Source organism: Sturnira hondurensis, unplaced genomic scaffold (assembly GCF_014824575.4).
Source record: "Sturnira hondurensis isolate 20B ecotype Veracruz unplaced genomic scaffold, ASM1482457v3 Scaffold0004474, whole genome shotgun sequence".
Taxonomy (NCBI): domain Eukaryota; kingdom Metazoa; phylum Chordata; class Mammalia; order Chiroptera; family Phyllostomidae; genus Sturnira; species Sturnira hondurensis.
The window spans coordinates 3,437,367-3,451,023 of record NW_028077105.1 but is presented as its reverse complement, the minus strand read 5'-3'; the positions used below and the strand labels follow the sequence as shown (position 1 = coordinate 3,451,023).

Genomic DNA, 13,657 nt, shown 5'->3' with positions numbered 1-13,657 from the left:
TAATTTGGCAATGTCTTAACTAATATAGAGCATACCTGATGCATTCATGTCTACTTATATTCAAATGTATAGACTTACTATTTATTTAACATTCAACAAACAATTGTTAGACACTATGAGTCAGGTACCGTTTTAGGTATTGGGCTATAGAAGTTAAAAAAATGACACAGTCCTTTCTCTTCTGGAGCTTTCATTCCAATGGGGGCAGAAAGGCATATATGAAATACGTACGTGCTTGGATGGATGTTGACAGTGATATGGAGAAACATGAAAAGGCTAGTCCGAAATCTGAGTAAGGTGGTCAGGGAAGGCCTCACTGAAAAGACGGCATTTAAACCACACATGATGGAGCAGAGGGAGTGAGCTACACAGGTATCTTAGGAGAAACATTCCAGGTGGGACGCATACCGATGCAACTTCTAGGTGGTTGATCTTTTCACTTCATTATCCCTCTACGTGGCTCAATAGTAATCACATATTAAATATTAGTTGAATGAATAAGTAAACTAAAATAGCATAAAATTGCTTTTTACAAAAGGTAGTGGTGGTTAGTTTTACTTTAAGCTATCTAGAATGAAAAGTTAATACCTTTACACAAATTCTACAATACATGCTCTGATCCTTATAAAGGTTTTTGAAGAAAAGCTGGTAGCCAGGATCTATTCCAAGTTCACACAGACAGTTACATACTCAGTGGACTCCACGGCTAACAAATGATCAATGCCACAAAGTTTTCTCACAGAGATGTCAGAAACCGCTCTGACACTGGCATTTTACCCTCTTGTTCTGTGTCAGAAAGAGGGGTCACTCAGCACTCCCGTGTCCCACTTGGGTGACTAAGTGGTCTAACCCTTCCTTCGCACAGTGACTGGCTACGCGCCCAGCTCCGGAACTTCAGAAAGTCCACGGCCGGCACATAGAGAGCAGGGATCGCTCTTACTCAACGGCGTCGCTGCTTGTTGAGGAGTTTTAACGTGAATCTTGGTGACCCCGTATAGATGAAAAACGTGCTCAAGCAGCTGATAGGCAGAAAGAAAAGAGGATCTATCAACTACTCCATTTTTCTAGACTCTCTCAGTTCCTTCCCTAAGCTAAATGATGACAATGTGTTTTATTTTTTTTAATTATTTTATTGTTCAATTACAGTCATCTGCATTTTCTTGACAAAGTGTTTTTAAAATGAAGTAAATGACATTCTATTAAATAAATTACATTAGCAACTATGGCAAAGCCCACACAATAAAAAGTATAACCCACTGTGTTAATTGGCTACTAAATGTGCTAATACATACTGAAGTGTTTAGAACACTGCTTGGCTCAGAGTTACTGTTTAATAAACAATTATTATTACTGTTTATTAATAATATTTAGGCAATGTTAATATTATTACTTAAAAACTTGAGTAAGACTAGTAAAAATCAGGAAAATCAACAAATAGTTCTTACACATGTTTATGCTTAGCACTGTGTCCTGTACTGATATACAAAGAATTGGAAAACAATGGTCATATCTTTTAAAAACTTAAAATACACACAACCAGGCAGTTATATAAAATTCAGCTAGAAAAAGTTCAGTAGAGTATTAAATAGCATTACAATGTGGGCTACAATATGATAGTTACATAAGATATAAGACATAGCAAGAAAAATGATAGCATTTCCAAAAGGGGGAAGATAATAAAGACCAAGAAGGCTTCAAAAAGAAAGACTGGTACTAGCTGACAGCACTGGAGAAATGAAGTACACTGATGAGATCGTTTGGGAGCCTGAGATACAAACTCATTATGGCCCGGAGTATGATGATAGCACAAGTAGCAAATTTATAGTCACAGATCTGAGATTTATGTGGATGACAGAGGTCTGCTAGTCTTAGGACTAAATGGATTTAGAAAGAAGAAATTAAGGAAGACACAAACAAATGGAAGCATGTACTATGTTCATGGACTGGAAGAATTAACATCATCAGAATGTCCACACTACCAAAAGCAATTTATAGAATCAGTGCAATCCCTACTAAATACCAATGACATATTTTGCAGATACAGAACAAACATTTCAAAAATTTATATGGAACTATAAATGACCCCAAATAGCCACAGCAATATTTGAGAAAGAAGATTAAATTAGGAGAGATCATAATACCTGATATCAAACTACACTACAAGGCCATTGTAATCAAAACAGTCTGGTACTGGCATAAGAACAGACACATAGATCAATGGAATGGAGTAGAGAGCCCAGAAACAAACCCAAGTCTCTATGGTCAATTAATATTTGACAAAGAAGGCAGAAGTATAAAATGGAGTAAAAATAGCCTCTTCAACAAATGGTGTTGGGAGATCTAGACAGCTACATGCAAAAATATGAAACTTGACCACCAACTTACACCATATACAAAAACAAACTCCAAATGGATAAAGATTTAAATATAAATCATGATATCATAAAAGTTCTAGAGGAGAAGATAGGGAAGAAAATCCCAGATATTCCATGCAGTAATATTTTCACCAATATGTCCCCTAGAGCAAGGGACATATAGGAAAAAATAAACAAATGGGACCTGATCAAAATAAAAAGCTTCTGCATGGCTAAAGAAAATATCAGTAAGATGAAAAAGGAACCAACAGCATGTGAAAATATATTTGCAAATGATACCTTGGACAAGAGTTTGACCTCCAAAATATACAAAGAATTCACACGACTCCATTCCAAGAAGACAAGCAACCCAATTAAAAATGAGCAAAGGACTGAAACAGACACTTCTCCAAGGAGAAATACAGAGGGCCTAGAGACATAGGAAAGGATGCTCAGCATCACTAGTCATCAGAAAGATGTAAATTAAAAGCAAAATGAGATACCACTTCACATTGATCAGAATGGCCGTCATAAATAAACGAACAAGTGCTGGTGAGGATGTAAAGAGAAGGGAACCCTAGTTCACTGTTGGTGGGAATGCAGACTGGTGCAGCCAGTGTAGAAAACAGTGTGGAGTTTCCTCAGAAAACTAAAAATGGAACTGCCTTTTGACCTGGCAATTCCACTGCTGGGATTATACCCTAAAAATCCCAAAACAACAATTTAAAAGAACCTATGCACCCCAATGTTCATAGCAGCACAATTTACAGTAGCCAAGTGTTGGAAGCAACCTAAGTGCCCATCAGTAATAAGTAGATCAAAAAACTGTGGTACATTTATGTGATGGAATACTACACAGCAGAAAGAAAGGAGCTCCTCACCTTTGCGACAGCATGGATGGATCTGGAGAGCATCATGCTAAGTGAAATAAGCCAGGTGGTAAAAGACAAATACCATACGATCTCATGTATAAGTGGAACCTAATCAACAAAACAAGCAAGCAAAATATAACCAGAAACACTGAAATTAAGAACAAACTGACAGTAACCAGAGGGGAGGTGGGAGGGGATAATGAGGGGAAAAGGCAAAGGGTTGTCAGAAACATGTATAAAGGACACATGGACAAAGCCACAGGTGGATAGAATCGAGGGTGGGAGGTAGGGATGGCTGGGTTGGGGGACTGGGTTGGTGGGGAGTGTTGGGGGGAAAATGGAGACAACTGCACTTGAACAACAATTAAAAAAAGAATGTGGCAACTTCTACTTACATACTGGGCTAGAGAGAGCAGAAGCCCCAGCTGGAGGACCAGGCTGACTACTGGTGGCTACAAGTGGCACAACAAGCCAGGGTGGAGAGCAGTCAGTGCGCAGCACGGGGTCGCCAAGGAAAAGAGACTGTTTTATTCTGCAAAAGATCCAATGCTGATACTGGCAGTCAGAAAGAAACCAGTCCCTCTGGCAGCACCAGAAGTACCAAAAACAGCTGAAAGTTGCCCTGGCTGGTGTGGTTCAGTGGATTGAGTGCCAGCCTGTGAACCAAAGGGTCACTGGTTTGATTCCCAGTCAGGGCAAATGCCTGGGTTGCAGGCCAAGTCCCCAGTAGGGGGTGCATGAGAGGCAACCACACATTGATATTTCTCTCCCTCCCTTCCCCTCTCTGAAGATAAATAAAATCTTTACAAAATAGTGAAAAAAATAGCCAAAAGGAGTAATTTCTTGGGGTCAGAAAAATACTGGTGCAATTGATCGGGACACAGAAATTACCCAGAGGAGTAAGTTTTGGAGTGAAACTGATGCACGAGTTGGTTGTAGGGCAGTTGAGTTTTAGATAATGGGAACACACCTACTGCTTTATGAATAGCTGGAAATGTGAAACTTGTATCATCACAAAAGGAGAGCTGAAACCATGAGAACGAATAAGATGTTTCCCCTCTAGGAGAAAACAAAATTAAAGTTTAGAAGAGAGATGACACAAGTCAAGAGAGAGAAGGAGGCTGAAGAAAAGGCCTGAACAGAATCAGGTGAAATGGAGTGGTTGAGGAGATTCCTTCATGCATAACACTTTTAAGGCAGAAAAATAATGCCTGCGAGTCCATATGCTCAACCAGAGAGAAAAATCCCAAATACGAAGAACTATGCCTGATTTTATGCGATAAATTCAAACAAAATGTAGCAAGAGCAGGTCACATGACATAATCCTACCATAAGAACATTAAAGCATGACTTGGAGGTTTAACCCATGGACAGCTATTAATAGTGTACCCATTCTCGACCAGTACAAACATGATATGCCATTAAAAAAACAAGACGTTTATTCTACTTTGCTTTTTTTAAAAAAAAAGTGGATAAAAAATACCTTTCAATGCTAATTTCAACCTACATCCAACAGTGAGTAATCAGTCTCACTGGCCAATCAGTTTAAATGTTGCTTTGTTGGAATCTCTGGAATGCATTCCATTTTTTTTAACTTGGAAAGCTTTAAAGTTTGTAAGCTTTATAATACTGATGTTACCAACTATGTTTTTGCTTGTTTTCAAAAAAGCACATTCCAGAGATCTGATATTAAGTGGTAGACAATTTCCCACCCCCCTTTAAAAAATTTTAACTGCTACTATAGCTTATGCAAAGCACAGTTAATAGGAAGTTTGCCATGTGTGCCCTTTGCTTTTCTTTTCGTACGAAAGATTTTCCGGAAACCACCCTTCTGTAGTCTAGGCAACAGCTTAAATCAGATGCCAGATTTTTGATGACTCTTTACAAATGTATGCACACGCACTCGCAGGAATGTTTGTTTGCATAACATGAAGATTCCAGGGAGCCTCTCTAGACTCAGTGTCTATTACGATTTCTATTAAATGGGAAAGAATAAGCAATAAGACACTTACAAAATTTAAAAATGCAAAGTAAATAATGCAAGGAAAACTTAGAACTGACGTATTATGATTTTCAACAATAATAAGAGAGATCAGAATTAAGGAAAACAATAGTATTTAACCTGGCAGAGTTAAGAAGAAAGAGAAACACTGTATGTTATATACTGGTTCACCAGAAAAGTACAATTGGGATCCTTTGACCCATATAGTAATCTGAGGAGCATGTTGGGTCTGTCACCAAGTAAGTGCCTTCTTCCCACCTGTCCTTGCATCACTGCCCTCCAGTCCCTGCCTCTTCTCTCTCCCTGGATGACTCTCCTCCATCGTCTAGTTGGAAGGTCAGGTGGCACCTGACATCCCCAGGCTGGGTTAGGTGCTCCTGTGGTTCTCAACAACCCTTGTGCCCACCTCTTCAGCTCCATCCTGTATTATAATTCCTTTGTGTTCACCTGCCTCCTCACTGGGCTGCAGTTAGTCCTTGAGGGCTGGGGCTCTCCCTAATTCACCCTTTTTACACAATACCTGGGAAATAAAATTTCTGAATATGTAAGTCAATGAGTCATGTTCTGTACCATTGAGACAAATTGAAATATGGGACTACATCTTAAGGAAAAAAATCTAACAACTCAACAAACAAAGCTAGGCAAATTGTAGGGAGAATTTGCAGGCTCAGAGCTATGAGTCTTACAACTTTATAGCATAAGAAGTGAAATCATTTTTTGGTCCAGCATATTCATTCTTTCCACAAAAGAATTGATAATGCTTGGCTTTGGAAGACAAGGAAGCCAAATGGAAAGCTATGAGTTAATTAGTAAAAGCTAACTCACAATGGGAGTTAAATCATAAAGTAGGCTGATCCTATGGAGCTACCCTACTTGAGCAGACATGAATTCACCTTGCAATTCGAAGGAGACGTTTAATGGTGTTGAACTGTCCAAATGGGACAGGGTGGAAAGGGGAGAGGGAGGACACAAATGCTAATAGTCGGATGCATCCAAAACCAGAGTACAAATACCAAACCCAGCACAGAAGTGAGTTTGCTCTTTTTGCTCATCTGGAATCTCTTCATTTCAGTAGCTCTGCCTTTTCCCTTCTTTCTCAGCTCTGGACCACTTGTCAAACCAACCTTGACTCTGGAGCACTGGGCCGAGTCCACGGACAGCCCTGATCTCCAGGAGCCTACCAAGTGCATGAAACCTGTCCGGGACCGGGAACTTCAAGACGGGTAGAAAGGCCAGGCACAGAAAAATTGGGGAGCTTGTTCACTTTCAGCAAGTCATTGAAATTTGTGTTGAAAAAACCTTGGCAGCAAAAGAAATGACTTCATGTGACCATTACGGCAAGGCAGAGAAAGAGGCCTGAATTAAAATAATGTAAATAATACCAACAGACGTTTGAAAACCATATTCCAGGGAATTTCACTAATTTGGGTTTGTGAAGAAGAATTTTATATAAAGATGGGACATAGGGGCTGGACTTTCCAACTAAAACATGAACTCTCACAAAATGCAGCTGAACTTTAGAAAATGTGTGGGTCATCCACTGGAAAGATTTAGGCAACCTAAGTCAGCCCTAGTCTTAAAATACCTAGACACTCTAGAAACACAGATATACCGACCGGGCACTTCATCTTTTCAAGGTGCATAAAAAGAGAGTATTCAGTTTTAGCAACTTGGTATGAATGGGCTGCAGAGTAAAGCAGGAGTTGGCACCAGCGTCCTTGCTCAATGGTCTAGGAGACAATGACTGCTGAGCGCTCTGATCTCGGCTTCCTGGTAAGCTGGTCCCGTGACCCAGCTCTCTAGGTGATTGTACGGCAAGTACTGTAGTTGCTAACCTTTCACAAGGGCTTTAGGTAACAAAGGAAACATCAGACACCTCAGCATGAGGTCTTGTGCTTTTCCCGGCAGCAAAATGGTAGCATCTGTCTATAAATTCAACAAGCAGCATTATTTTAACATGGAAAGCAGTAAGTGCTCCAGCAGTGAATAGTCTCATAACTGTTTACATAAAAAAGAACCATACGCTCAGTGTCCTTGTATTTCTTTTAAGTTGTAAAATGTGAGCTGAGCCATTACACCTCTCATATATACATTACCCCCAGTGCCACAGTAAACTGTGATTACAATAGACGAAGAAGTGCAAACGACCTTAATCCTGGGCCGGACTTTCCTCTCACTTAAAATTCAGTCCTGTGTTTATATCGCATACTAAATTCTGTTTCGCAATTCATTTGCAAAACACGTCATAGTGATGTCTATTTGCTTGATGTTAAGTGCCCATTTTCCTGGAGGGGAAAAGCACCATTTCAACAACAGTGTTCCTGAAGACCGAACAGAGGGGTAGGAATACCTAGCTGCTTTTCCCGTTCCTCACGTCGCTCCCGGGCCAGTCGCTGCCGGTCGTCAACCCGTAGCACAGGTGGAGGATCTGAAATGAGATAAAAACATGGGAGAAAGAGCATATTTTAAATTTTTAATATTTTATCTTATTACTAAAATTCATTTTTATTGGACTTTTTTCCCAGTACCATTTGTCCCCCTTATGACCCAACCCCCACAATCCCCACATGGCTGTCGGTGCCCATGAGTCCTTTTTCCTTTTTTGCTCCATCCCTCCACCCCATCACCTCCTCCAGAGCTGTCAGCCTTGTTTTCTATGAGGATATTTTTTTTAAAAAACGAATGATATACAAAGATAAATATTTTCGTCCAGGAAATGTGATAAATAACACACTGCTATGTCTTACAATCAGTACACATACCTATGACTATACTTTCAGTGATACACAAGTAATAACGATATCAATGATGATATCACACTCAAAATTAGGTTTATTTTTGCTGCTACTAAATTGACACTACCATTTTAAGATCTCCTGTTGGCGGGTGGGCTGGGATGGGAGTAAAAGACAGAAAACTGTACTTGAACAATAACTAAATCTGAAAAAAGCTTTAAAAAATCTCATGTTAAAAATAGAAAGCCACTGAATAAGACTTGAGAGGCAACACGGTAGGGGTTCATCAACAAATTTAAAGATCCTGTGTCCCAAATGCCTCTTAAACGTCACAGAATTTGTACACTGAAGGGAAATAAAAACCATGTAAAAGCCCATTAGAAGCCTGCATAAACCTGGCATCATGAACAGGACTAGGTGATGATAATCTATGCTTTTCCTTAGCTTTAAGGTATGGTTTTTAAATAATTGGTAATATAAACCCCTCATTAGCTCAACTCATTATGATTATCAGATTTACCAATCACTGATGAGGTCTTAATGTTTTTTATGTAGGAAAATATGCTCATGGCCCCAAAAGGTTCTGTTCTGACCCTAGAAAATGGTCATGCAGACTCCCCCTCGTTTTCGGTAAAAGAAAATGAAAGCCGTAGCAAAACAGTATTTTGAAGAAAGAATAACCTGGGAACAAAAGCCAAAATGAAGTAGCAGTAAAGACTTTTAATAATTACTTATTGCTTTAAAAAGTCCCTAAATAATGAGGTTTAATCACTCATAAAAACTTGTATTCAATCATAAAACTTGAAAATCAACTTTATTTATAAAAGCCTTTAACACACTACAGAAAGTCTATACAGTAAAGTTTAATTACTCCTAATTACAACAAATTTTGATAACAATATGAAGTAATGAGTAATACCCAATTACATGATGTAATGCTTGTCTTTTAATGTTTGACCTTTTGATATTTTTTTAAAGGTTTTTTTATTTATTTATCTTTAGAGGGGAAGGAGAGGGAGAGAAACATCAATGTATGGTTGTCTTTCATGCGTCCCCTGCTGGGAGTTGGCCTCCAGGGAACTGGCTTGCAACCCAGGCATGTGCCCTGACTGGGAATCGAACCGCGATCCTCTGGTTCGCAGGCCCGCGCTCAATCCACTGAGCTACACCAGCCAGGGCTAATGCTTGTCTTTTAGAAGCCTAGTTGAAAAATAGTGCAAGAATAGGCACAGTTTTCCTCTGATTTCTAGGCTATCATTTCATATGAAAATTATCTTCTCTGCATCCTGTCTAGCAACACAATAAGAAACAGGTTGTATACAGAGCTAGACAAATATGTCGATTAATCACTATATATTAGGCCAATGCTTAAAAGTGCAATAATTCCCATTGGCTTTTAATATCAGTGCTGAAATAATAATCACTATTCATTTGGAGGAGGAAAAGAATTAATGCAACATTTCTAAAGTATAAAACGCAGAGTAATTATGATACGTGAGATGATTTGGGTTGGTTTGGAATCTAGCAGTAGAAAAGATTGAACTGTAGGGTGAGAAAGTTATTCAGTTTAAATTCTGTTTCCAGCCCTCTGATTACATAAATAAAAGTCACTTTGGTGGTAGAATGTCAACAACACCTGTGACAGATTGAAGATGGTGGTGAATGGGGGTGGGGAAGAGTGGAGCCTTGGGTTTTATCTACTGCTGGGTTCCCAGTGCCTAGAACTATACCTTGCAGATAGGAGAACACTCACTCAATAATTATTGTTGAATGATGAATGAATGAATGAGCAAACAACTTAGTTAATTTTCAGAGCCTTTACACTTTCACTAATATGCAGCAATGGGGCAAACTAAGCAATCTTATATTTGATAATAAATTTTAAAAATATAAATGCTAGCAGTTACTATTTTAATGTATCCTTCCTATTTAATGTATTGAGGCAACCAATCGATGTTGTTCTACCACATCAAAGTTTATCTTTCTTTCTCTTCCTCTCTCTTTTGTCCGCTTCCTCTCTTTCTAAAATCAATAAACATATGTTCAGGTGAGGACTAAAATAACAAGAGCATTTTATGTACCTTGGCTTATCTCTATTTAGAAGAAAGCAGACACAAGAATGCTCAAACTACACAATCTGAAATGAAACGTCTCCTCATTTAACCTGACTTTAGCAGCTTAAATCAAACAGCCCTATAAAGAGATGGCCAGTTGAGGTGGAGAGTTTTGGGCCTCTGTGCTCTATGCAGTTGTGTCTTATCCCACTGGGAATTCTGTGTTCAAGTGTCATTCATATGTTAGTTTATTCTACCATAATGTCAACTAGAGGGTAGGGATTATGTCTTTTAGTAATATACCCCTAGTGTCTGTATAGTGCTAACACCAGATAAATAAATGAGGTGTCAGGATATAGAAGTATCAGCTGCTCAGTCAAGAATGGTAAAAATTTTTAGTAAAATTTCAGCATTTCAGAATGGCATGAAAATTGATGAGAACAGATTAAATGGCAGAAAAGTCATTAGAAGTGATTGTTGATAGGGAGAACAAGGGAAAATAGTACAAACCGCGTAGCTATGTTCAGTTCTCATGGTAAAACAAATGGGGTTTTCATGCTAAAGAACCTCTACTTCCACAAGGATGCTCACTTGAGTGTAAGAACAAAAGCCCTCCAGAAAGAGCCCTGTGGGCATAGGGGTCCCATTGTTTCGCTCATACACTACCTCTCACAGTCCCAGGCACAGAACATCTACTTGATAAATACTATTAGATGGTGGTTGAGTGGTGGGCGGATAGATGAACGGATAAACAAATGAATGAAAAGGCAAACCAACTAAATGGGGAAAATTCGGCCTGCTAATTAAAGCTCCGCTGAAATTACACATTTCCCACTAATGGTTGCTCATGCAATATTTGCAATAGCACTACTTATTCTTCTTTCTTCTAAGTGACTGGCCTGGTTTAGGTCTTATTAAAAGCATCTTATTTAAGACCTTTTCCATATGAAAAAAGGCTCCATAGATGTAGGTATAATGGGGAATGTTTCCTGTGAGGCTAGATGCAATTATTTCTCCTTTCATTCTCACTGATTCCCTGTTCTTGAGTGACTTTGGCCTTGGGTGCAGCACAAAGTAGATTTCCGAGACACTCATGGAATACTCAGTTTGCCTCTACCTTCCTTTCATTGTCTCTCATCATCATACCCTCCATTAGTCTGACCCAAGGACCACGCAATGGTTGTTGGGTACCTGGAAGCAACTGCACTGTCTATCCAGCTGTTTGTATTATATTAAACAGACTTGTTTGCATCTTTGTATCACCCAGTGGAACAGACCATGAACCACAGTCCATTAAATAGAATTACTGTGTATGTGTACAACCATTGCAGGGCATGGAGAACAAAAACATAATTCCATACCAGCTTTGCTGTGCGTAAAGATTTCCTTAAATGGTTTTTGAAAAAGTCACAAGAGATACGCAATGATGCTTGAGCATACAGGTGACATGACACAGTTTTTTGTACCTGCATGCCCGAGCATTATTGCATATCTCTTGTGAATTTTTCAAAAACCATTTAAGGAAATCTTTACACACATAGCAAAGCTGGTATGGGATTAAGTAGAGAGAAAAAACCCTCATAGATACTGAAAACAGTATGGTGATTATCAGCGAGAAAGGGAGGTAGAAGAGGGTGAGGAAAAAATTATCTCATATGTAGCATTTCAAACAGGATAGTAAAATTACTACCTCTTATGCACTGGTTGGCAGTAAAACAATGCATCCACATATATCATCGCATTGACAGGTAAAATGATTGAGAGGCAAACAGGGCATGTCTTTGACCCTTCATTTTAAAAAGAGAAAAATCAAGGCTTTGCGAGGTTCTCTGATTTAAGGTCATACGAGTCACTACAAGCATGTGTTTTGGTGGCAGAACTGGAACCACGCTCTCCTGGATTGTAATGCACCTCCAAGGGGGACAGCCTTCCTTTCCGCAGCCCCTGCAACGCCTGCCTCGTACCTGGCTTATTTCCTGAGTTGTTGCTGTTTTGCCCTGAAATAGTGGAGTGGGGCCGGCTGGAGACGGCAGTTTTCTTCTCTTGCACTTTGTAGCTGTCAGGCGCTACAAGACAAAAGAGAAAAGACATCTTTAGTTGCTTAAAATTTAGTCAGAAACTTTAACCTACTCAATATTTACTGCTCACCTTTGTATCAGGTACTAGGCTAGACTTAGGAAAGGAAAAGGATGACACAGTTGCATTGCCTGCCCTCCAGGCACACGCTGTTCATTGGGAAGGACCCATCCAAAAAGCAAGGCCTCAGCTTAAGTGGCCAGTCTCAGCTTAAGTGGCTGTGGTGTGTTTAAGGATCCCTGAGGTTGTTCACCTGCTGTCCCAGTTCACACGTGAACATCCATGTGGAAACCTGATTGGAATCTCAGACCTCCGCTCTCAGTTCTTACAAAGTTCATGTGTTAGTAAGCAAAAAATTCCAAAAATATAACCAAGTAGGTCACCAAACAGGAACCAGAAGATATAACTTACTAGGATTTTGAAAAAGCTTCTGACAAAAGTTCAATAACAAAGATTATTCAAAAAACTGAAGGAAATGTATTCTAGGAAAGGAAGGCAGGCCAGAAGGACCAGGCAGTTACAGAAATTTCTATACCAGTTCTCTGGTTATAGAAATTATAGGATTCTCCAGGACAAGACAATTTTTCTTTACATGTATTACTTTACTTACCATACTTTCAAAGGATATTTGTCACTCTGATAGATAGAAATCATGCCGAAAACCAAGCCCTTGGAGTTCCCCAGCTCCTATCCTCTGCCTTAAAACCAGCTCCGCCCCACCCTGCCCCCCAATTACAGAATTTGATTCCATTCCTCCAGTTGAGCCGGCCCAAAGGCCTGATGTCATCCTTGACTTCTCTTCATTAGTATGTTTTTTCAGCTCGGCCTCAAAAATACCTTACCACCTGTACCTCCACCTTTCCGATCCTCTCTTCTCTGTGTGACTGCAATATCCCCTTGACGAGTCTACCTGATCCTACTACTGATCTCCTTTGCTGTTTTCATCTCGGCAGCCCGAGTGATCCCATTAAAACACAAGCCACATGAGTCCTCTGCTTAAGACCCTCCAACATTTCCCATCCCACTCAGAGGAAATCACAAGGTCTCTACTTCGGCCCAGAAAGTGCCATCTGGTTTAGGCTTTACCTTATAACACTCTCTTTCCCTGTGAGCTGCTCTACTCACGCTGACCGATTTAGTCCATCTCAGAACCTTTACAAGTGCCTGAAATGTTCTCCCTGTTATCAACATGGATCTCCCCATCACTGCCTTTGGGTCTCTGCTCAAAAGTGACATTAGAAAATCCCCTGGACCTGTTTAAAATGGCATCCCCATCAGTCATTGCTCTCTTCTCCTTACTCTGTTGTTTATAACCCTAACCTACACCTTTAGGTTGAGGGAGTTGGATACTGTTTAGAAAACAGGAATCATATGCTCAAGGTTTTTGAACCTGAAAGAGCGTGAAAACAATTCCTCTTCAAGAAGACTAAACTTATAAATGTCATTCAAGAGACACTAAAAAAAAGGACTAAATTTATTAAGTTTAACTTTGACCTCTAAAAGGGGAATATACTGAAATTTTATGGCTCTCTCTCAATTGCATATATTATTAACTGGCATGGAA

At 39.6% G+C, this 13,657-nt stretch overlaps 1 protein-coding gene across 9 annotated transcripts in view; it reads right to left on the bottom strand.

The window, feature by feature from the left end:
* MAP7 (microtubule associated protein 7) overlaps positions 1 to 13,657 on the bottom strand; it is a 158,895-nt gene that overhangs the window by 46,241 nt on the left and 98,997 nt on the right. For all 9 annotated transcript variants that reach the window (XM_037045675.1, XM_037045673.1, XM_037045672.1 and 6 more), the window contains 2 exons: positions 11,982 to 12,083; positions 7,579 to 7,656 (listed from right to left, as the gene is read on the bottom strand). In XM_037045675.1, coding sequence (XP_036901570.1) covers positions 7,579 to 7,656; positions 11,982 to 12,083 — 180 coding nt within the window. The remainder of the gene's footprint in view (positions 1 to 7,578; positions 7,657 to 11,981; positions 12,084 to 13,657) is intronic.